At 43.4% G+C, this 24,533-nt stretch overlaps 1 protein-coding gene across 1 annotated transcript in view; it reads right to left on the reverse strand.

Annotated features, from left to right (window-relative positions):
• MAD1L1 (mitotic arrest deficient 1 like 1) overlaps nt 1-24,533 on the reverse strand; it is a 428,393-nt gene that overhangs the window by 242,045 nt on the left and 161,815 nt on the right. The window contains exon 13 of the mRNA XM_075284203.1: nt 6,693-6,749. Coding sequence (XP_075140304.1) covers nt 6,693-6,749 — 57 coding nt within the window. The remainder of the gene's footprint in view (nt 1-6,692; nt 6,750-24,533) is intronic.

A 24,533-nucleotide genomic window follows, 5' to 3' on the forward strand; every position in this document is an offset into this window, starting at 1 on the left:
TACCCGGATGCCGCATTCATCACTATAATGTACTATCACATATGTTACAGATGACACTCACACACATTATGGATTTCTCATAGTAAACGCCATTTGTAACCCTCTTCTGCACACACAGTAAGCGGCAGAAAATCTGTTTTCCGTCCATATTGGCTGGTAAATACATACAATACATATTGCTGCGTAATGATAATTGGTTACATGTGAGGAGCGAAGATCTGTCATCCGGACACGGGACCGCTGCAGCCATCTCTGGGATAACCGTGGCCGCCGGGAGCGTGCAGAACACTGTATGCAGGTAGTACAAGGATATAAGGGATACACAATGCAACAATAGGGATCTCACCACAGATAGAAAACAGAGCGGCAGCATTCAGAAAGTAAAAAAGAAACTCGACTGAAATGGCCACAGAAAAAGTTTAAAGTTTTTTTGGTCGAATACATCAAATAAAATAAAGAAAATTCAGGAGCTTTAAAGGGAGTCAGTCACCTGGTGAGACACTCCCTTTAAATAATGGAGGTGGTAATTCCTCACTGGTCACCTCCTAAAGTAAAGACAGTGATCGGCCAAGGGTCAACATGAAGAACAACAGAGCAGGGGGCCCAGGATCTGACAGCAGGGGGATAGAGAGCTGCAGTACGTGAGATGATGAACTTTAAAAAAAAAAAAAAAATTATAATACTCCGAATTCTCCAAATGGGGTTTAAGGGATTTTTTTGTGTTATAGCTTTACCACCCGTTATTGGACCTTCAGCAGACCAGAAATGTTCATGGAAATCCCAGCGAGAGCTGCGCTGGCCGACATCACTAACAGGAAAACCAAAAGTACAAAAGTGTTCCAAATTTTGCTACAAAAATTTCCAAGCAGGAATATAACTAAAAGGGGAAGGGGGGGGGGGGGTTCCCTGGAATTTTTGATTGAATATTTTAATTGATATTCGCGACACTCCACGGCTATCCTTAATGCTTGGTTCACATCTGCGTTCGGAAGTCCGTATGGAGACCCCCGCACGGAATACCGAACGCAACTGCAAGCGGTGTGCAGTAAAAGCACATGGACCTCAGACTATAATAGGGTCCGTGTGCTTGCCGCGGCTGCACGCACGAATCCTGTGGACAGGAAAGTAAATAGTGAACTACTTTCCTGTCCGCACGATCCCTGTGGAGATCCGGCGGCAAGCACATGGACTCCATTATAGTCTATGGAGTCCGTGTGCTTTCACTGCACGCCGCTTGCAGTTGCATTCTGTATTCCGTTTGGGGGATCCCCATGCCGACTCCCCCGGACCGAATACGAATGCTTATAGGCCATCCATTAAAGACCTGTGAGAAGTCTCGTTACTTGCAGCTCCAGTAATGGGCCCTCTACTTATCTTGTGTGGTTTAGAATTGTGGTATATTTTTTGTTGCGCCCCCTATAGCTACACCCCTGTCTGTGGACCCCTATGGATCAGCTTGATGACATGACTGCTCTTTCCTATTATCCTACCGAAGAACAATTTTCACTAAACTTTTGGTGAATCGTGATTTCCAAAGACGACTCCATCCCGCTGGCTTCAATGATTTGCTATGATCACATTGATCTATTCGGGATATTTTGGTCGCTAATGATCCGCCCGGGGTTTCCTTGATGTTTTTCCAACTCTAAATGCCCAATAATTCCTCCAAGCTAGCTCATCTCCATGTATAAAGAAGCGCTCGGGCTCTAGAGGAATCCGCCTCAGAAAGCGATCGTGTTAAAGAATGTTGGCTGTAATACTTTGCAAATTGGAGATGAATGAGTCTTCATCCCTTCGCTAAGTGAATCCTTGGGGTGACTCTCCAACATTTAGTAACACCACAGGCATATCAATTACAGAACAAATGAATCAAAAATAAATAAGCAAAAGGTCACCTAGCAAAAAAAAATAAAAATTAAAAAAAATACGATAATTATAATTCTGGCATAATTGCCGCTGTCATTTTGCGGAGATCAGAAAATGTATCCTTTTTGCCTTAATTCCGCCGAGGATTCGCAACATTGGATGATTTTGCGTAGCCGCTATCAGAAACTCATTTCTACAGCCACTCCTGGCCGTGTCTAATTAGGGTGAAGTATGTTAATGATAGAGCGGCGCGGCCTACAGACGCTTAGAGTTGCCATATTAATTGTGTTTGGGGAAAGAAGCATGAGTTGTGCTTATCCAAGGTAATTAGTGATGGATTTGTTAATTAATACCAGAAAGTCAAACTGCCTTTGTCTTGTCTCGTGTAATTAGCTAAAGAAGCTGAAACTTTTTTTTTTTTTTCTCCGTCTTACGGTAAAACTGACTAGATAGACCGCCACCGGTTGTGATGTACAACGTGACACAAGGCTCATTAGGCGCTGTAGTCGACTTGGTCAACTCGGAAAAAGGTACGTGGTCCGCCATTTCAAAAAGGTTTCCTTCTAAAATCAAAAACACCACAAAGTAGAAGTCATTGAGTCGCTTTTACGGCTTAAAGACGTTAGGCGAAGGTCATACCTGCCACAGAGACTCTGTTACAGTGTCCACCTGAAAGGGGAGATGCAAAAGTTCTGCACGGAGAACCTTTTCCTCCATCAGTATCAGATTTAAAGGGATCCTAGCAGTCAGACACTATTTTTTCTAAGTACCACGTCGGAATAGCTTTAAGAAAGGCTATTCCTCTCCTACCTTTCGTTGTCTACTCCGCGCCGCCGTTCGCCTACAATCCCGGTTCTTGTCGGTATGTAAATTAGCTCTCTCGCAGCACTGGGGGCGGACCCAAGCACTCAGACAGCACTGGGGGCGGCTTTAATGGTGCAATAGAACTCTCTCCAGCGTCGCCTCCTCTTCTTCAGTAGCGTCATCTTCAGCCTCTTCTTCCGGCGATGGCTTGTAACTTCCAGGCTTGCACAGTATTGTAAGTGGCCATTTTCTCGTGGCCAGTGGGCATGCGCAGTCTGCTCTGCCCAAGGCCAAGAAGTTACAAGCCATCGCCGTAAGAAGAGGCTGAAGATGACGCTGCTGAAAAAGAGGAGGTGACGCTGGAGAGCGTTCTCTCACAGCATTGGGGCCGCCCCCAGTGCTGCGAAAGAACTCATTTATATACAGACAAGAACTGGGATTGTAGGCGAACGACGGCGCAGGGAAGACGACGAAAGGTAGGAGAGGAATAGCCTTCTTAAGGCTATTCCGACGTGGTACCTACAAAAAAATTGTGTCTGACTGATAGGATCCCTTTAACACTTGACGGACTCCATTATGGTCAATGGAGTCCGATGACAGACCAGAATAATACTTAGATGGATGCTAGTGTGAACCTAGTGTAGGATATACGTTTGATGGCTAAACAACGTTTGTTCAATGAAGAACGGTCCGATAAAGGAACCTTCCACCGATACAGTCACACATATTTTAGTCCATACTGGCCTTCAAAGTGGCCATACAAGGTCAATGATACTGGAATAATGAAACAGTGCAGGCCCTTATGCATCTTACAAGACAAGATTAGAAAAACAAAGTCAATCACTTCCAGAAACATTGCACAGGTACGATGATGTTTTTGAAAGAATTAGCCGTGTTTTCTAACCCTGTACAAACTACTTAAGTTTATAGCATGGAGACATCAGTTTCTCGAACAGGATTGTTGGGCTCTCCACATTACCAATCCCACCCCCATGCCCACAACTTCGTATCTGATGACAGATCTGGTCTGTAAGGTTAGTCAGCCGTTCCCAGCCACTATTTTTGGCCATATACAGCCACCATACAAACCAACAAGTAATAAAGAAGCCTTTCCATGAATCAGCTTTGAGGCTCCTTGGACCCCGACCACCTAAACGCTCCCCTGCCCCCTCGTCTCCTTGCTTGTTATGATTTCTAAAGCAAAAAATTCCTTGTATGAAAGCAAAAAAAATAAAATATTCTTTCAGCTTTCTCTGCAATTTATCACATAAAAACATTAAAGTTGAATTCCATGACACACATTTTCCTACAAACTTAGTGAAATTACAGGAAAACATTGTTTTGCAAAAAAAGGTACAGATGTCTGCGTGATGCCCAAGGAGGTGGGAGAGAACAGAAATTGGAAACTGGTCTAAATTAGGCATTTTCTGCCAATTTAGCCGGTGAGAACACTTCATTTGTTTGACGCCTCATGTGTGTATATGAAGTGCAAACCAGAACGTTCAGCGAACAGTACGGGCGCATTGTGAATATGATACAAGAGCGGACAATTTGTTTCTCTCACAATGTAAATAGCACCATTTGACGGCACTTACATAGAACAAAAATAGAGAATATGCAAGTACTGTAATACCCTTATTGCCCAATTTCCACAATGTTTTCCGTTTTGATGGATTTTGCTGTATGCATCTATAATGCAATAATTTGTATAATGATACAAGAAAAAGCAGCACTTATATTAAAAATAAAAAAATGCTTAAAGGCGCCGACCATCTATACAAAAATAAGTTTGCACAGTCCAAACTCTATCTGTAAAGTGAACTGCAAAAATATGAACAGGGAATCATTCCCGGGATTGGTGGGGATCAGAAATCACAGAATAATGAAGACAGGAAAGGATGAGAAAGAGGAAGGGATGGGAGAAAATGGAGGGAAAATGAAGACCGAAGTGAAGAAAAGCGATAAAGGAAAGGAGGAAGGGGCAAAAGGTAAGTAAGAAAGAGGCAGAGAGAGAGGAAGAGGCAAGAGGGAGCAAGGGAAAGGGAGCAACGGAAAGGGGGCAAGGGATGGATGAGAGGGCAGGAGGGAAGAAAGTAAGGGTTGGAAGGAAGAGGTAAGGGGTGAGAGGATAGAAAAGAAGAAACAGGAGCAAAAGAGATAGAGGAAGGAACAGACGAGAGGAAAGGGAGGAAAAAATAAAGACAGAAGTGAAGAAAAGGGATAAAGGAAAGGAGGAAGGGGCAAAAAGGTAAGTAAGAAAGAGGCAGAGAGAGAGGAAGGAAGAGGCAAGAGGGAGCAATGGAAAGGGAGCAATGGAAAGGGGGCAACGGACAGGGGGCAAGGGATGGATGAGAGGGCAGGAGGGAAGAAAGTAAGGGTTTGAGGGCAGAGGTATGGGGCGAAAGGAAAGAAAAGAAGAAAAAGGAGCAAAAAAGAGATAGAGGAAGGAATGGACGAGATGAAAGGGAGGGAAAAAATGAAGACAAGTTAAGAAAAGGGATAAAGGAAAGGAGGAAGGGGCAAAAGGTAAGTAATAAAGAGGAGGTAAGAGAGGAAGGAAGGAAGTGGCAAGAGGGAAGTGAGCAAAGGAAACGAAGCAAGGGACTAATGAGCGGGCAGGAAGGTAAAAAGGAAGGGTGTGAGGGCAGAGGTAAGGGGCGAGAGGAAAGGAACAAAGAGACAAGCAAAAGGCCAAGATAGGAAGAAGGAACCAACGCGAGGAAAGGAAGGAAAGCCTGAAAGGAAAGAAAAAAAGGACAAAAAGCAAAGTAGATAAACAAATGCCCTGTAGATACCTCCTTGGGTAGCGAATGGACAAACCGCGCTCTTAAACAATGGATCCATTCAGTCCACCCAAAGGATAGGTTTAGTATTCTTGTTTATCGGGGTAAAAAGGCACAACGCGTTTCGGGATACGAATTCCCTTTATCAAGTGCATTCAATCTTGTATGCACAGTGTGCAATCTCCTCTGGGCTATAGGGTAAAAAAAAAAGCAAAGTAGGAAGAGGATAAGGAAGAGAGGAAACCAATGAAGGGATGAAATAGAAGGAGGAAAAGTTGGAAGGGACAAGAGAGGACAATACAGATCACAAGTTGATTCAGTTGAAGTAGAAGTCGCCACATATGCCAGGAGGGTTGTACCAGCCTTTAGTTGACACTGACATAATACGGACCACGTCCTAATGCCATTACTATTCTGTGAAGATTATAATGCAGGTAGCCCCCCCCCCCCCCTTAACAAATTAAAGTTATATTTCATGAAAATGAATCCTTGCTTCTCTCCCCGGGGCACAGGGGCCATTAGCAAAGACCGAGATCCCGGAGGAAACCCACAAACCTTAAGCTAAATGAGAGACAATGAAAACATGACAGATTGTACAATCTATACAGTTCTGCATCTCAATCTCTTCCCCCGCTCTGCTAAAAAGCCCCTGGGGCAGCCCTTGATCAAACCTCGGTGAATTACACTAAACTAACAGGGCCTCGTTCCTTCACAAAAATAGAAAAAAAATATGACATAGATTGGTTAAGTTATATTTGGAACTGTGAGATTTTACATGTCGGTAATTTATCCGAGTTACAACCACTGGGACTCACCGCTTGTAACTAAATCGTAGAGCACAAGGTTTAGAAAATGGATGGAAAAAATCTCATTAATGCTTACACGTTCAGGGGGAGAAAAAAACGAGACCCCAGGAACCATAGAATTCTTCGGGGTAGAATTAACACCATTTCCAGTGCTTTGTAAGGATAAAGGAGGAAGATCGGCAAATATGCAATTTTGCATAAATTTTGTAGCAAGTTCAACAATTAAGGTGTGTTAGGGGCCCTAAAGGGGGGTCCCTGGGATGGTGCCGCCATAGAAATCAGTGGGATGGAACGTACTTCTATAGGAATCAAAGAGAATAATGTACATGGATATCGAGTGAAGGAGACACTTCACTAAACCTTTAAGAAGCTTTTACAAATCCACGGATAGGTAAGATCATTCTATGGCTCAACGCTAACCGGTAACACTTACCTGTTCTGCTCTTTGCTTTTGCAAACCACTTTCTTCCAAAGCCTGAGACAGCTTAACCTGGAACATGAACAGAAAAAAATATCTCAGAAGTGAATCATTGAAAATCAGTGTTCTATGAATATAGAGAATGAGCTTCGATGACCATTACTGATCTAAGAAGAGTTGTCTTATGAAGACGCCTCCATTTCATTGGCTATACTGGGGAACATGGTAAAATAAGGTCCTATAAACCAGCACCCTGCATGCGCCCTACTCTCTATTCTCTCCGGTCTCATCTCCACCATTTTGAAGGAGATCCGGAGACATTTTTTGACTGGTGCTTGAGAGAATCCATTCCCCCGACCCCAGTAGAGCGTATCCAAGAGGTCAATCACAGTCAATACTTGGAGGAACCAATGGCCAAGGACTCTCTGGACATTGGAGTAGTTTTACTATTCCTAGTAGGGGTTTGAGTAATATAGTAAAGCTCTCAGATGCGTCGTCAGATATTTCCTCAACAACTGTAAGGTTAGTTTTACATCTTTTCATGCCTCTGTACCAAATGCCTTTCGATTGACCTCTGAAGGATCTCAGTCCTATCAATGCTCAACTACTATTGAGCTCAGCCTAAGGCAAGGCTCAATAGCATTTATAGGAATTTTACCATAGATGTTTGTCTAAAAATGTTCATACCATTACATTCTAAAATAAATTAAGAACATATTCATCCCTTAGTCGTTGGGTGGACCATTCTCCATTTACATCCTACATGGATGGTCATCGAGGTCAATGGAAATGTGTGGATAATTGCAGTTTCTCTTGGCCAAAATAAGAGCCCCAGGTTAGCTTACATTTACAACAAGTTATTCCCTAACATGAGCACCAGAGATAGGAAGTACAGTGCTTGGTTATCTTCAGTAGTACCAGTAGTAGAAGCGTGAATTTCCAATCGCCACCCCAGTTTTGTTGATCAGTAGGGGTTCCAGCAGTCAGACCACCCCCAATAAGCTAATTACCCCTTATTCTGTCGATTGGGAATACATTTTAGTAGCAAAGTTACCCCTTAAAAGAGGACCTTTCTCCTCCTCCTCCAATTCAATTACTTAACAGTTGCCTCTCCATAGATTCCAGCACAGAATTTTCTCTGTAGCCACCAGCGTTCTCAAGCAAAAGGCGCAGTTGGTTTTGATGCCTGATGTTCCAGAAGGGTGGGGTCAGGCAGGGGGGCGTGACTCAGATCTTCAATCGAAGGCAGCCAGTGTTAGGGTTCACACCCCTTGTCTACACCGCCCACCTGAGAGTACAGAGACTAAATAGTATATCAGGCACCAAAATGAACAGCAATGGTTGCTCAGGAACGGTGGGGGCTGGAGAAAAAATTGCAACTGTCCCCAAATCAGCGGAGCAGCATCTAATACCTGACGTGAAAAGTCAAACTTGGAGGTGGTAAAAAGTCCTCTAAGTTCCATAAGGTTTGAATGATGACTCTTTTCTAGAACTCCGACCCAAGTTTGTAAGTTATATCAATAAGAAACAATCGAAGAGATCATACTGTGGATACAATAACGTCAGGCTCTAACCATCACCGAGCCAACAGGATTCTTTGAGAAAGAGTCAAAGACGACACAAACATTGACCTCTAAGTAATGACTTTTTTATAATGGAGACAATGAATGTCTGCTTCTTCGTTCTCCAGCCAGATATCAAACAAAAAAATACATAAAAAAAAGGAAAAAAAAAGATGGCAAAGAAGAAAGTTGCCTTCATTGTGCAGACTTGACGAGACAAAAAACAGCTGATATCAGAAAAATCATTCCGCGGACGTCTTTAGGTATTTGACTTTATTTTCTGCCTAATTGAGGCTTTATTTTAAAGATTGTAAGCCTTGCATATAAAGAAGAGCCTTGGCAAATGAATTTTCATTATCGCACATTTAAACAGTCAATTTATCTTTTAAGCAGGACGGCTAATGCGGGAAGATTCCAGTCTAATGAGGATTGTGAACGACACATAAAAGAAGAGGCTTCTATCGATACCAAAAAGAAACACAACAGTTTTGGGACAATTACCAACTCTCTGAAATAGTCACAAATACTCCTTTGAGTTGGTTTCATTTGAACGTCAATTTCTGGCAGAAGACAATAGAGGCTAATAAAGCGTTATCATCACTTTCAGAGGAGGATATTTCCATTCTGCATTCCCAGTTTATCAGAGCTTTCCCTATGGTAAACTCCAGGACGGCTGAGCAGAGCGGCCGTCGTGTTAGACGTGAAGTTATTTCCAAGAGCACGTTGGCACCTGCAAACTTCAAGTTATTCATTGGGGAGGGGTCTTTGAAATGAAAGGGTAGATAGACATACAAACTATACATACAGATACATAAAGAAGAGGGGAAGATTCTCTAATTCATAAAAAAATATTATGAAAATTAATACGTAGCAAATAGAGATGAGCGAGTACTATTCGATTAGCACGCGGCCATAGGAATGAATGGACGCAGCCGGCAGGCTGCCTCAGGTTCCCGGAACAAAAAACGGGTAGCTAATGCAGTGCACCGGCATCCAGCCGTGCACTCCGATCCGGATTAGGGCCAATGAATGGGCCCAGTCGGGAGGAGGGAGTGTCTTCAGGTCAAATCGTGAGGCGAATCGGCCTGTAGAATGAGCAAGTCGCTTCTTCTTTCCAGGAGCTTGAAGAAACAGCTCCCAAAAAAAAATATTCGATGCGCTTAACCCCTTGGTGATCGTCCGCTTACACGCTTTCCTATGGCAGCGAGGTATTCAATCAAATACTACTCGCTCATCTCTAGTCTGATCCAATCCAAATATGATTCCGGTGTTGTAAAATGAAAATGAAGCCCCTGACATTGGCCTTGACATTAACCTTCATAGTGATATCGTCTCTGCGCCACTTTTACTATAAAATCGTCAATAGGGTTCACCGTCTTAGCGGGGCAGCTCTCCATTGTTTGGGTCCTCCCAACAGACCGGAACAATGAAGAGACCGATACAAATGTGAATCTAGCCTAAGATGGAGCTAAGAATATGCCCAAAAACTATAGCAGGCAGCCGTTACAAGAGTATGCGGACTGATAAACCATGCATGGACAATCCGCAAAAATAAAAAGAACACAATATAATAAAAGTGAAGCAGCGAAGCATTAAAATTCACAGATGTAAAAGAAATGATTCCGATATTCAATAGCTTTTAATGGCCTGGAGAAACAAGTCAGCGCAGAAGCCGCCATAAAACATTTAGTGCACAGTAAATGTGAAGCACAGGTCTGATCTGTGATCGGGATGTATAATGAGACATCACTATTCTGGCCATGTCTTCTCCTCACATGCGCTCGCAGGCTTGTATAGCGGCCGGCCATTTTAAAGCAGATGTAAATGTGCAATTAGTAAGCAATTAAAGCCCAGCAAGGCCTGTTCTGCCGGACTATTGATGAACACAGAGGACAAGCTTTCCAGGACACAATTTTCCTTGTCACGTCAGATCATTAATGTTCTACGACATTAACGTGCTAATCGACCTGGCCGAATATAGAGAATCCATGGGGATTGACCTGGAAAGGTAACCAGGAAGAGGAGTAAGACCTGGAAACTTTGCTAAAATGGGAGATTATAAATCAGGGAAGACTTGTCTCCTTTTGTGTTGTGTCTTAGGCCAGGGCTGCGGAGTCGGACCAATTTTGGGGGAACAGTGTTTACAATATATACATTAATACCGTACATAGTGCATATTGTATATAAGATTTCTATATTTTTATATGAGATCCTTGTACTGTTTTGTGTTCTTTATAACTTCCCTGTCTACGTCTTATCTGGCCCAGGAGATGGTGATGCTGTGACCTGGACGCGTAACCAGAAGGGATTGATATTAGAGAACAATGAAAAATAAAAACCACAACGATGTTGCAGAAATGTAACTGTATATTACTTCTGTGTCAACACAAGTCCCCTAAGTTGTTGGGTCCACAGCAGGTCCTTCATATCTGACAACCGTTCCAGATTCAGCGGAATGTTGCTGGATTTCAGATGTTTCTCTGCTGTCCTGGTCATTAAGAGTAGTAATGAGCAAACTGATTGGTTTGGAACCAGATCCAACCCAAAATTTCCAAAAGTTTCAAGTACGGCCAAACACCAAACTTCCACGAAACACTATTATACTCTGGAACTATGCAGACCCGAGAGTATAAGCCGTAAAGGCCCAGGAGAGATTAGGTAAAAGAACCAATTATACTCGCCTCTCCTGAGCGTCAGTGGACCCTCGGCATCTTCTTCAGGTCTTCGGGCTAACATCTAGGGATCCCCATTGGTGTTTTGAGTCTTAGTGTTGTGACATTGACGAGCCCCACGTCATCGCAGAGACCCAATTTGGGAGAACAAGGGGATATGGGTAGGACCCACAGGAGCAGGGATGGAGACATGACTTAGGGGCGCTCAGTGGGTAAGACTATGCATTATATTAATATAAAATAAAAAGTGGAAAAACACAAAGGTCCATTAAAAAAAAAAATATATATATATACATCCAAATTCCAAAAATACAATGAAAAATATCAATCATACAAGTGACTTGTCGCTACACACGGCTGACGTTTGAATCGCCGCTACACACGGCTGACGTTTTGTTAAATTCTTCCTTTTCACAGAGTTCTCATCACACTTTTTCTTTTAAAACAAAAATAAAATTATAAAAAAAGAGATACTATGGGCTTTAAACAGAATATCTAATTGAAATTGAGGATTAAAGAACTTATTTTCATGTATTATAGATGATTCTGTCATTACGCACAGGGACACATCTTAAATTCAGATTTGGCGAAGATGGAGCTGTCAACATCAGACTGAATTGGCAATTAGCGATGATAATTATGGACTGGAATTTCTAAAACCTCGGTGACCTGCGACTTTACAAACCGATCCGTAATTAGCGTCTAACCTGGAGGCGGCCGGGAAACTTTGTTTGGCTATGCGGTAGACTCAAGAGCGGAGCGAGGAGGCCACAACTGAGACACATTGTAAACATTTGTCCTCGTACTGCGGGCGCTGTCAATGCTTTTCACACGAGGAGCGGGATACAAGTTAGAAATTAATGTTTGCAGCTCAGACTCCATTAGTTAACAAAGCTCGGAGTTGCAGAAGCTTACGGAGATGCAATGGCGCGACATTCATCAAAGGTTTTCTATTTCCCCTTTAGTCTCTCTGTAAGAGTTATGGAAATGAGAAAAGTATACTAAGAGCGCCCTGCCATCAGATCATAGTGGGTCAAATCCAATGAATATGGCTGAATGGGGCAAGGCTGAGTCTCATGATGGAACATGTAACCACAAGATATAAAAAGAAGAGTCTTCAAGGGGTTGTCCGGAGAGTGGAAACAAACTTGCTTCATTTGGCAACTTATTGAAAACTGGTCCTAGGGGTTCCAGGCCTAGTTCTGCCCCTGGGTCATGAGATTGGAACCAGTTGCTGCCCCCAGGTCATGAGATTGGAACCAGCTGCTGACCCCAGGTCATGAGATAGGAACCAGCTGATGCCCCGGGTCATGAGATAGGAACCAGCTACTGTCCCTGTCTCATGAGATTGGAACCAGCTGCTGTCCCTGGGTCATGAGATTGGAACCAGCTGCTGTCCCTGGGTCATGAGATTGGAACCAGCTGCTGCCCCCGGGTCATGAGATTGGAACCAGCTGCTGTCCCTGGGTCATGAGATTGGAACCAGCTGCTGCCCCCGGGTCATGAGATAGGAACCAGCTGATGCCCCGAGTCATGAGATTGGAACCAGTTGCTGCCCCGAGTCATGAGATTGGAACCAGTTGCTGCCCCCAAAGTCATGAGATTGGAACCAGCTGCTGTCCCCGGGTCATGAGATTGGAACCAGCTGCTGCCCTGGGTCGTGAGATTGGAACAAGCTGCTGTCCTCAGGTCATGAGATAGGAACCAGCTGCTGTCCTCGGGTCATGAGATAGGAACCAGTTGCTGCCCCCAGGTCATGAGATTGGAACCAGCTGCTGCCCTCGGGCCATGAGATAGGAACCAGCTGCAGCCCCCAGGTCATGAGATAGGAACCAGTTGCTGCTCCCGGGTCATGAGATCGGAACCAGCTGCTGTCCTCGGGTCATGAGATTGGAACCAGCTGCTGCCCCCAGGTCATGAGATTGGAACCAGCTGATGTCCTCGGGTCATGAGATTGGAACCAGTTGCTTCTCCCGGGTCATGAGATAGGAACTACCTGATGCCCCCGGGAGGCTACACGTTTGCCCTCCTTTCTCGTTCTCACCACTAGCTACCTGTGACATAAGACTAGCCTTCTTATAATCTGCCCGGCCTCATAGCAGAGGAAACTACCTTTAAAAATGAGAGATGCAGAAGAAGCTGGAGACTTCATCGGAACGGGCTGGTTCTGATCATATCACCCAGGGTCTGAAACCGCACAAAACGCCAGGTCCAACATAAAAAAGCCACCGAAAATAGTAAGGTGATTTACATTTCCTGGCAACGACTAACTTTTTGCCACTGCCTTCCAGAACCAGAATCAGAAACCAAGAAAAAGAAAATCATAGTGTAAGTGACGACTTGAAATCATTAGGATTGGGATATAGATGGAATACCCTTATGAAGTCCTATATCTTAATGCCAAAAATATTTGCAAAAATATCAAAATCTTTCCCTACTGAGAGTCACTGCTGTTCTGCCATCTAATCCCTACCTGCTGTAGCATTCACCGCCTGAAGGTTATTTGAGGGTCCAAAGATCTGTTGCTCATGGCTCCTGTCCCATCTGGCTCTTTGTCTCTGTGGATTTTGCCTCGAGCCAACAAGTTCCATGTTTGTTTTCGAGTTTACTTACTCTTGGTATCAAGTTTGCTTCAAACCTGATTGATGTTCCTGGCTCCTTGTGATGTTCCTTCTGGATTTGATTCTTGGCTTTGTCTGATTATGTTCTTGTCTTTAACCTTGGATATGTTTAGCATGGTTCCTGAACGGATTCCTGGCTTGGTCCGCATCCTAGCACTTGAATCCATGGTGACCTCACTCCAGTCCTGTTCTTGCAACCACCATCCAGTGATAGGAACAGGTCTGCTCCTGGATGGTCCCATCACTCTGTACCGCTCTCTGCCCCTTGCTCCGACTGACAGGGCCAGGAAATGTACACCTAATTTATAGCGTTGAGCTTTGTGTAGGGTTGAGCCGATCTTGAGATTTCAGGATCGATTTTAAATCCGATTTTCGATCCTTTTCCAGCCGATCGGGATCCGATCTTCTTTTCTGATCCCTCAACCCTAGCTCTGTGGTATTCACCATTGCTCATATCTTAGCACATACGCAGCACTGTTGTGGTGCCACGAACCGCGCATGCGCTAAGAATATGAGCATCAGCGAGTGCAACCAATGCAGAGCCAGGTAAGATTAGGAGCAAAGGGAGACACATAGCTATGCGAGGCTTAACAAGGACAAAACACTGGCAACCCTAGCCTATTACCTAGGTCTTGGAGACACATTCTCTTTAACTAAAACCAAACAAAGATAAGAATGGGAACGCCCCTTTAAGTGGGTTAACCCAGCCGGGCACTAAAAGCAATAATAAAGCTATGCAATGCACTAAATATGATCTGTAACACAACAATCTGTTAAAATAATCCAAGCATGACAAGGAATTGCACCAGAGTGATTTCTTGGCGGTAATAAATTCTACATTACACTACATTAGTTGCTTTGGTAATTGAATACATATTAATTTAGTGGAGGCTGAAAGTGAACCATTTAATTGATTTCATAGAGGGTATTGTAGTCATTAAGTAAAGTTTCATTTGTTGTGGGAAGTCACGAATGACTTGGAGAGCCTGAACAAATACGGCTCCCCTCGGCAGCGGGCTAAGTGCGGCCATTTAACTGAGCGTTCAGGATATGACATCAGCGCTAAATGAAACTGATTACCTTCATGCCAGAGATGTAATTACTGCTCAATTACATACTTAATTATTCTATTTGCTAATTGACTGCCACAATAAAAATAATACTTGGTCAATTAATGGAGGCATTTGACAACTTTGCAATCCCTGTTTTTTTTTTCTAATCGAGAGCTTTTCCAGATTTTATTTTAATTAGGATGTATTCACATGATGCAGGGAAGTCATTTCATGTTTTTTTTCGGTTGCAAGATTGCAAAATCAGTGGAAAAAGAACAAAAAAGATTGACTGTACCTGTGGATATAAGCTTAAAGGGATTCTACCATTAAAATCGAATTTTTTCTCGTCGACACGTCGGAATAGCTTTAAGAAAGACTCTTCTTCTGCTACCTTTAGATGTCTTCCCCACGCCGCCGTTCGGTAGAAATCCCGGATTTTGTCGGTATGCAAATGAGTTCTCTTGCAGCACTGGGGGAAGGCCCCAGCGCTCAAACAGCACTGGGGGTGTCCCCAATGCTGCGAGAGAACCCTCCAGCTCTGCCTCCATCTTCTTCAGCAACGGCGTCTTCTTCTGGCGCGTGCGGTCAAACTTCTAGGCTTCGGGCCTAGGGCAGAGCCGACAGCACATGCCCACAGGCCACAAGAAAATGGCTGCTTACTTACTGTGTAAGCGGCCATTTTTCTTGCGCAGTTGGCTCTGTCCGAGGCCTAGAAGCTTGACCGCCCATGTCAACGAGAAAAAAAATGATTTTAATGGTAGAATCCCTTGAAAGTATTGGGCTGTATAGTCCATCACTTGCACAGCTCAAAAATGCACCAGGTAACAACTACAAATCTGTTGGAAACTGACGTAATTGTGTAAAGGGGTCATTAACATTAGATCTGTGGAGGTCCAATAACCGAGACCCCCTGTGACTTGACAACTTGTCTTTTAGCACCATGCCAGTTGGTATATCTGGTGCTGATATGTAGACAGAGGCAGCCATTGCAGGCCTTTGGAAAGCGTTCGGCCAGTAAGTAGGGGCACAGCATAGTTAGTAGAGGGGGGTTAGTATAAGAAAACAGAATAAGTAAGCATTTTTACAAACCCGTTTTGAGGTTAGAATTGCCCTATATGGGCTATAAATGTAACTACACAACTGGCTACATTTATACAGTTGCAGAATCACGAAAGACCCTTTGAAGACAATAATGGGATGGGGTGATGGGGTGCTAGGCGAAAATAAGTTTGACACCACTGTTCTATAGTATGCTCACTTGGGATTTTCTCCATTATTGGTTTAATATACTACAGTCACTCCTGGCAAGATTTCATGCACATAAACCAGTAGTAGTTATAATGGACAGGGGAGGGGCAGACTGCTCCCTATTGTTCACATTCCCTGCCTCAGAGACCATGTAAAATGTACAGCGGCCATAATGATGCAGAAAAGCTGATAGAGTATTATGTATGAAGGCCTATACAGTCAGAACAGACTGACCGGCAAGACCTTACACAGATTTCAGCATTTCATGGAAACTCGGGTACCTCTAAGGACTCGTTGAAACGGGGCAAGAGGGGGCGTCAGAATCCGCCCCCTCACAATGGTGGTCAATGAAGACCGCCAGCTTACTTTTGTTCGTGAGCGGCATGTTGCCGCTCACAGAAAAAAGAAGCAAGCTGCCCTTTCTCCAGGCGGATTCCGCGGCTTATTCAGCCCACGGCATCCGCCTCGCGGCAGCACCCTCCAGACTAGGCCCACGCATTTGGGCCTACTCCGGAGCGGCAAGCTGCAACTGTTGGAAACCACGACAGTCATGGCAGGCGCATTTTGGCCCGATAGTGACGCGGCTTCCCACATCACAATCAGGACCAATATCCGCGCCCCATGTGAACTAGTCCTTAAAATAATTTTGATTCATCTACTCTTGAAGTGCTCATACAAAGTAGTTCATGTAGTAGACTGCACATTGCAGGAGCTGTCCATGGTGCTGACGTCAGCACTACTAGCTATCCATATCCCTATTTTTTTTTTTTTTTTTTCTGCTGATGAAACATGCCCAGAGTCTTTGTGATTGTTGTTTGTGCAGTTTTCTGACACACATGTACTGCCTCCGGTTGACAAAGACATCTGTTTTTGAATTGCTGACTATAGCGGTGCAAAAGGTTCAGGTAAGACATGAACACGCTACACAGTAATAATACTCAGAAACAGAAGGGTTAATAGTGCAATAACTTCATTATATAAACTTATTATATAAACTATTAACCCTGCTGTGTAAGGAACTGATCGAACACCAAGTGACATCTTACCTTTCAGGTTCCCGGGGAGTCTGATATGGTAGAGATTTGCAGACTGCCAACCAATCATGGGATGTAAACTTGGTCTAAGCCATCATTGGGTGCCATAGTCATCTGACATTAGTACCCAGTGGACTGGCGTTGGATGCAACAGATGGGAGTCACTGAGGAAACAGTCTCTTACATTTTCTGAAATGTACCCGAGTCTCGGAACCCCCTTTTAATGAAAGGGGACTCTGCAAGGACACCGGCCAAGCTGTACAAAAAGCAAGCGCCTGTATATAGTTTATGTGTTTAATCCACACACACACGAACCGCATGGAGGGAGAAAAAGCATCACATCTCTGAGCACGACTATAAACGTTGCAGATCATTAAAGTAAGTGTTCGAAAACCAAGTAAATTGCAGTCTGGGGTCTTCGCATAAAGAGTTCTGTCCCAATTCCCCAGTAAACATAGCAATTACAGGCCGGCAGCCGGAGTCCACATCAGCTCCAGTAGAGAGCGAGGGGCCTGGGTTACAAGTCATAACTGTGATAGCGCTGTAATGATGCCGTTATTAACCCATCGCTTCTGCCGGACAAACTTTCATTTTTTTTAAAACTTTTTATAGCTGGAAACATGGGACGTTGTGTGTTGCGAGAAAACACAGAATCATTAGAGAAGTCTGGATGTGGCTGGAGGAAGGAGAAAAATAAATGACTGTCCTGAGTTCCACGAGGGATGACAGCACCTAACTCTTCTGTACGCTCGCCACTGCAAAGCAGGAATGACAAAAATGTCAGCAAAGCAACGGCAGCTGAAACACAAGACGGGCTGACAAGTGACACGGCGAACCTATTAAAAAGCAGGATCCAAGAAGTTGTAGAATGTAGGAAGCGCATGTGATGAATGGCCTCACCCGCCCGGCCAGGTTACTGACATGGAAAGGCAACAGTATGGTGGGGAACTGTCAAGGGAACTTGTGCAGAATCTGTGCAGGTTGTTTGAGGAGCGTAAAGGAAGGAGAAAGAGAGAAAACATAAAATGTACGGGAATTGTTTAATAGGAATCGATCAGGGCGATTGGGACACTAAACTACTCACAGGTCCTGTTGTAAAGCCATCTGTAATCACAACCTTTATACTCTGTTTTCTGTGCCTGTACTCCCTGCACCCATGAAGAACACAGCAGCTTCAGAGCGCATGTGCAGGTATGCCAGGGTATAAGTCTGCAACGTCTATGCAAAACTGCACAGTTATCGGGAGCAAAAGAGAAGAGTCAGGTGAGATTCATTGGACTCATCTCAGTTTCTTAAATGCAGGCACAGAAGGGGCGATTTGGGACATTACACCCTATAAAGACCTGTGGGTGGTTATGTGTCCCAAATCAATTACACAGGTCCCCTTTAATCTCTGAATGCAACATCCACAATAGGTGTCAGCTGTAGGTTCCTGCAGATGTCAGACTGGTTAGCATTGCTGCCTTGCAGTGCTGGAGTCCTGGGTTCGAATCCCACCAAGGACAACGTCTGCGTCGAGTTTGTATATTCTCACCGTGTTTGTGCGGGTTTCTTCTTGGTACTTTGGTTTACCTACAAACTCTCAAACACATACTGATACTGAATTTAGATTCTGAGCCCTTCTAAAGTCATTGAATGTTGACAACATCGGCAAAGTGCTCTATAAAGTAAGCGACATGATAACTTACAGGACACCTAAATAATCTAAAATTTTATTTTTTGGCAACTTTGTGACTCAAAGTATATTAAAAAAATTTCTTAAAACAACAAAATTTTGCTCCTTTCCATGAAATTTGGCTCTTCGTTTCCATGTTTTTCTAAGAGATCTAAATGAATACACTGCTTCTCACTGGTGTTCAGGTTTTTTGGGGGGGGCTCTTGAGGTTGGGGGAGGGGGTCACCTCATTTTGTTATAGCTCAGGCATTTATAAAACACAACACATTGCTACTAAGTATCTCATCTTCCATATGACACCAGGATTGCAGTTCTAACTATATAATTTCCAGAGATATCGTCACTGTGCTTACAACTGGTGATATCTCTGGACATACTCTATGTAAATCTGTGTCTCATTTCACATGGCGCCGGGTGCACTGTACTAAATGTTACAGTGTTTAACATGTAAGTGTCCGGAGTCACCTGCTCCAGCTTCAGCGTCCACGTGCCATACAAGAGCCCGTATACCCCTACCCCAGTATACAGCAGTGTACAGATTAAAGCAAAGGAAAACAATAAGGGAACAGAAATGGATTTAAGCACCGGATTTCACATAAAGGAGCCAAACAAATATTATAATATTTATTAACACCACAAGTTTTTTTGACATTTTAGGAACGCTTTAACCTCTCCAATGCCTTGATCAATTTGGTGCTTTTATGTAACAGAAAATATATTAATGTGTATTTAAAGGGGTCGTCCAATGGGTTATAGACGTAAATGTCTCACGATGGGTTACAAGCAATACGCATCTCAATACCGTCCTGAGGGATCTTGTAACTAGTACATGTTCTTTTGCAGGCCCGAACCAGGGATCCACTTAGTAAATGCTCTAGCACTTGAACACTTAGGCCAGGTGCACACTAGCGTACCGTTTTCTGTTCTTCAGATTCTCTTGGGAACCCAAAAAAAATGGAAAGTTCACCTTCGTAAAACGTGGTTACCTTTGGACCGGATTTTCAAAATTGGGGATGGAAACCCCGAACGGAGTTCAATTGCTGCTATGCTAGGAGGATAAACCCTAGTTTGGTGACAAATTTAAAACAGTCTCCACTAGGGGCGCTGTGCCTATGACGCTTACACATGGCATTACGCTATTCAGCCCCATTCATATTCAAGTATTTTGTGCAGCCTCTGCGCGCTAAAGATTTATGTCCCTCCGTCTGCTTACACATTTATAGAAGATGAAGTTACGGAATATCTATCCATATAAATTAAGACGCCGTTCCATTTGTAAAGGAGAGACACTTAATGCATCTCGGAGAGCGTAAAGCGGCACATTTTCTATTTACTGACTCGGGGAAGTTTCATTTGCATCTCATTAATCAGGCCTACAGTAAAAGGTTATGATATAATTAGCAGGAGACATTGTCTTAATCATAAAACATCATTTACAACCACGCCGGCGCGCACATCAAACAAAACCTCAAAACTTTCATTTTCAAGTTTCGGTACCAATCAATGCAACGTTCAGCGGAGACCTGACAGCAGAACTAATGATAGAGGCCTGTGATCAGAGGCGAGGGGCGCGTACATGGCTGCGTCTGCCTCTATATCACAGCGGGGCGGGAGGACGACGACTACCCAGCAGAACAAGGCCCGCTCCTTAGATTCTTCATACAGCTGGCACGGGTCCACATTTATCACACTGGCAGAAACATGGCACATCTTTGGTACAACCTGGGCTAAAATTTTTCAACTTGCTAGATGTGGGCGTGAAAACTGGGAAACAGGGCGTGGCTTAAATTGCACCACAGTGGGCTAAAAATTTGCCAAAGTTGTGTTGTAAAAACTTGGGTTCAAGGTCAACTAAAAGACTAAACAGTCGGAAGTTACAGCAGATTTGCATTTTTGTCTTTTGTTATCTCGTTATTAGTAAACCTAGGCCACAAGGGGGGGGGGGATGCGCAATTTCAGCCATATGCAAAAAGCCATAAACTTTTACTTCAATGGGAACATAACCATTTGGGGGCTTGTTTTCTGCAGGATGAGGTTCACTTTTTTTTACAGCACTGGGAGTATTCTGGGGGTACTTTTGTTTAGTTTCTACTGTTTGGGAATGTGGGCTCAGTCAGTGTGGTAGCCACGTTTTTTACGGCCACCATTATTTTCTATGGTCACATACACACGCCTGTGTATTATCAGGGGCTCTGATCTGGGGGCAAAACGAAGGACAGTTCCTATGAAGTAAATGGGGCCGTCAAGGCAGACGGAGATGATCCACGTGTTGTCTGATATTTTACAACAGACACAGCACATGCACACGTGGCCTTATATCTACTATTTTGAGTTTAGGGGTCTTATGGTGCACTCTGAGGCCAACAAAATATTGATTTCCCTGCGGGTCATTACAAGGTCATAGATTTTTACCACTCTTTTTTCAATGATGGAGTACTGTAAGGACTCATTTTTTGTGGGGCATGCTATAGTCTAAATTGGCATCATATTGGGGTTAGTACAATATTACTTTTTATTCCTCTCTTTGGTGGGGGAGGGGAGATGAGACAATTAAAAAAAAAAAATTTCCAGTACTGGTTAATTTTTTTTATTATTATTATTATTTTACAGCATTCACCTTTAAGGACAATTTTTTTTTTTTTTTAAAATTGGGAAAACTTAAACATATTTTTTTATATATTTTTTAAATGGTTAAAAAATTTACCTACACTTTTTTCAGTCTCACAAGGCAAGTATGATTGCTAGATACTTGTGTAATGCACTTTTTGACATAGACCTATTAGGTTCTGCCTTTGGCTGGGCCTAATAGGCATCTGAACATGGTAGGAAGGCACTGTCAGGCCTCTGGCTGTCATGGCAAGCCCTTGGCATCACACACATCTAAGTGATGTGACAAAGTTAACTCCAACTCTGAATCGAGTGCTCAGGGCAATATAAAGGGTGAGTTGACACGGCGGAATTTGCATTCCGCGCGGCTAGCCACGACAAGATGCCAATGCAGTGCACCAGCATCTGGTCGTAGCATTTTGCTCCGGATTAGGCCTGAAGAATGGGCCTAATTGGGAGGGAGCCTCAGGCCGCGGCTGAGTAAGCCCCGGAATCCGCAGCAAGATAGGGCAGCTTGCTTCTTTTTTCTGCTACTTATCTGTCCTTTTACCCATCGCCAGTTCTCAGACAATCCTTCTAGTCTCCGTTAACATCAGCAATGGAAAGGCACAACATGACTGGAATAAAAGCGTCCAAGTCACCATTCCAAGAATAAGGTTAGCTTAACGTCCATTGCTCTGATCACCTGACAGATCAGAACAATGGACATAAAAATGATGAAACTAGCCATAAACTGACCAAACTATAGGTAAACCCATACCCAAGATAAATAGAGATGAATGGAAGGATGGAGAGATAAGAGAGTAATATTGCAGAACGAAGCTTCTCGCTCTCCGGACCGCGCCGAGGTTTAGGTGACAGTTTTCTCACTGTAGAGATGAGACGATCATTTAGTGGTTTTTATCAATTTTCCAACTTGTGAAAAAAAAACTAACAATAACACGAAACAACATCAGCGCTGAAGGTTATCTCAAGGGAAATCCGGCTCACTGTGCGACTTGTTTTTTATGACATTTCAGCAGTTTGACTCCTCAAAGCAGACACATCCGAGTAAAAGCAGAGCGTCTTCACAAGGATCCTTGTCTAATTAGGAAGGATTCTCAATCATCTTTGCACATAGGCGCACCTGCAGATAAAGTGAATTTGGCAGCCGGAAGGGAATAAAAAAAAAAAAAATGGAAAGAAAAACAGCTAAAAAGTTTTAAGTCCCTGGAACAGAATTCACTTTCCAGCTCTGTGATATTTGTCATGTCAGGCAGGGATTTCTTTTTATGCACAACATGAATTCCTAGAATTTTGGAATCCGAGCTATTGTGACTAAGTAACATTTTATAGCAGCCTGCAGTTCTCATTTTCCGTTTCTGCAAACTCTCTCATATGTGGCAGGTTTGATGTTGAATTTTCTGTAATTGTCACATTTACAAACCTCCCAATGGGCCTGGACCCAGCGAAACAGTCTCAGTATGGAGCAGTTCAGTACAATTCGGTGAAGCACAGGAGTATTCAATTCCTGCTTCATCATTCGGAAACTGGGTGCCCCTCATGTTAGCTCGGAGGCAGGTACGAGCAAAGTAGTGACATCACTAGATCCAGCCTGCTGATCCCAAGCTGCAATTTCATGTTGGGGCCACAAGAAGGGAGCATTAAAATGTAGGAGGCAACAATGAGGGAGCATTAAAAAGAGCACCACAATAAACTGCAATAGCCTAACCAGAGTCACGCTTTGATTTTAAACCAGAGTCACGCTTTGATTTTAGACCACAGCTGCTCCTGTATGCCAATAAACTGCAATAGCCTAACCAGTCAAGCTTTGATTTTAGACCACAGCTGCTCCTGTATGCCAATAAACTGCAATAGCCTAACCAGTCAAGCTTTGATTTTAGACCACAGCTGCTCCTGTATGCCAATAAACTGCAATAGTCAAACCAGAATCAAGCTTTGATTTTAGACCACAGCTGCTGCTGCATGCCAATAAACTGCACTAGTCAAACCAGAATCAAGCTTTGATTTTAGACCACAGCTGCTCCTGTATGCCAATCTTCACAAACTCAAAAGCGATCACAAAACCTGTAGACTTTGGCACACCCATCAACTCAGCAATTTTGGAGACAGAGGTCCCACCCTATGAGGTGAGCACCAACCTAGTTCCAAAAGTCAGCAGCAGACTGCCAAATCCAGCTCTGAAGTATAATACTACGGACTACAACTTAGGATAAGAACAAAATAGTTAAAAGAGGCAGATTTAGGAAGACTCGTGAAGGGTGTGCTTCATTTATGAGGAGGGGGCATACTTCCTCATGAATCCGGTGCACACTCTGCTGGGCTATGTATTTTCACTGCTTAAAGCTGGCGTAGATCTCAGGGATCATTTACACCGGATCATAAATCTGGTGGCACCAGTGGTCTTGCCCACACCATATCCCTTTCAGGAAAGTGGGAATGGTTGCATATAAGTGGAAAAAATGTCAAAATTTTTGCACAAAATTGGCAACTTTTTCATGCTTTGCAGAAACTCCGCAGAAACTACACAAAGTATATATTGATTATAGAACAATTAACACTCGCCACAAGGGTTAAAATAACTTTATTAAATTGCCGATGTAATTGAGGAGAACACAATACACAATCAAGAGTTAATGTGAGGCATCTACGAGAATTACACAATTTGGTGGTGGCCAAGATGGTGCCCGGGGAAGGCTCTGCAGAGATCTCCGCAGATTCTGGCAATTTGATTTCCCTTCTCCTACATTTCTTGCAGCTTCCAGACCAATTTTATGAAGCCGAATAGAGTAAACAAGTGAAGTCTGATTGGGTGTGGGAGGGGAGAGAAAAAAAACCCTCAAAAAACAGGGCTGGCGTGTAAAGCGAGACGTTTCCTAAGGATCTATTATTCTCTTCAACAGCCGCACAAATCTGAAACTAATATTTGCACATGAAAATGTTATTATTGCGGAGCATCTGCAGCTTAAAGGTAAAATAAGTCAGCGCTGAATAAACTTCAAGGTATTCGCTGCATAGAAACTAATCAGACAGTTTTATACAAAGTTTAGTTGGGAAAATGTAACATTAGGAAATGCATTTTTTTTTACAACCAACTTTTACCCCATAGAGAGAGAAGAAGCTACCACTACGGGGGACAATCTGATGCAAAAACATCCATTTTAACATAAAACACACCGTCATGTTACCAATGTCCTCCTATTTCAATGCAGCAAATTTTTCCATTGAGGGAGTGGAATGCAAAGACTGCAGTTAAGACTGACACAGTCGGAGACCAGTATGAAAGAGGAAGCAGAGGGGGTTGATTTAAGTACAATAATACAGATTAGTAGGAAATTTTAGGTCTGTGGAAAAGGGTAATGGGATAGACTTTATGAGTGCAGGG

Source organism: Leptodactylus fuscus, chromosome 8, assembly GCF_031893055.1.
Source record: "Leptodactylus fuscus isolate aLepFus1 chromosome 8, aLepFus1.hap2, whole genome shotgun sequence".
NCBI classification, from domain to species: domain Eukaryota; kingdom Metazoa; phylum Chordata; class Amphibia; order Anura; family Leptodactylidae; genus Leptodactylus; species Leptodactylus fuscus.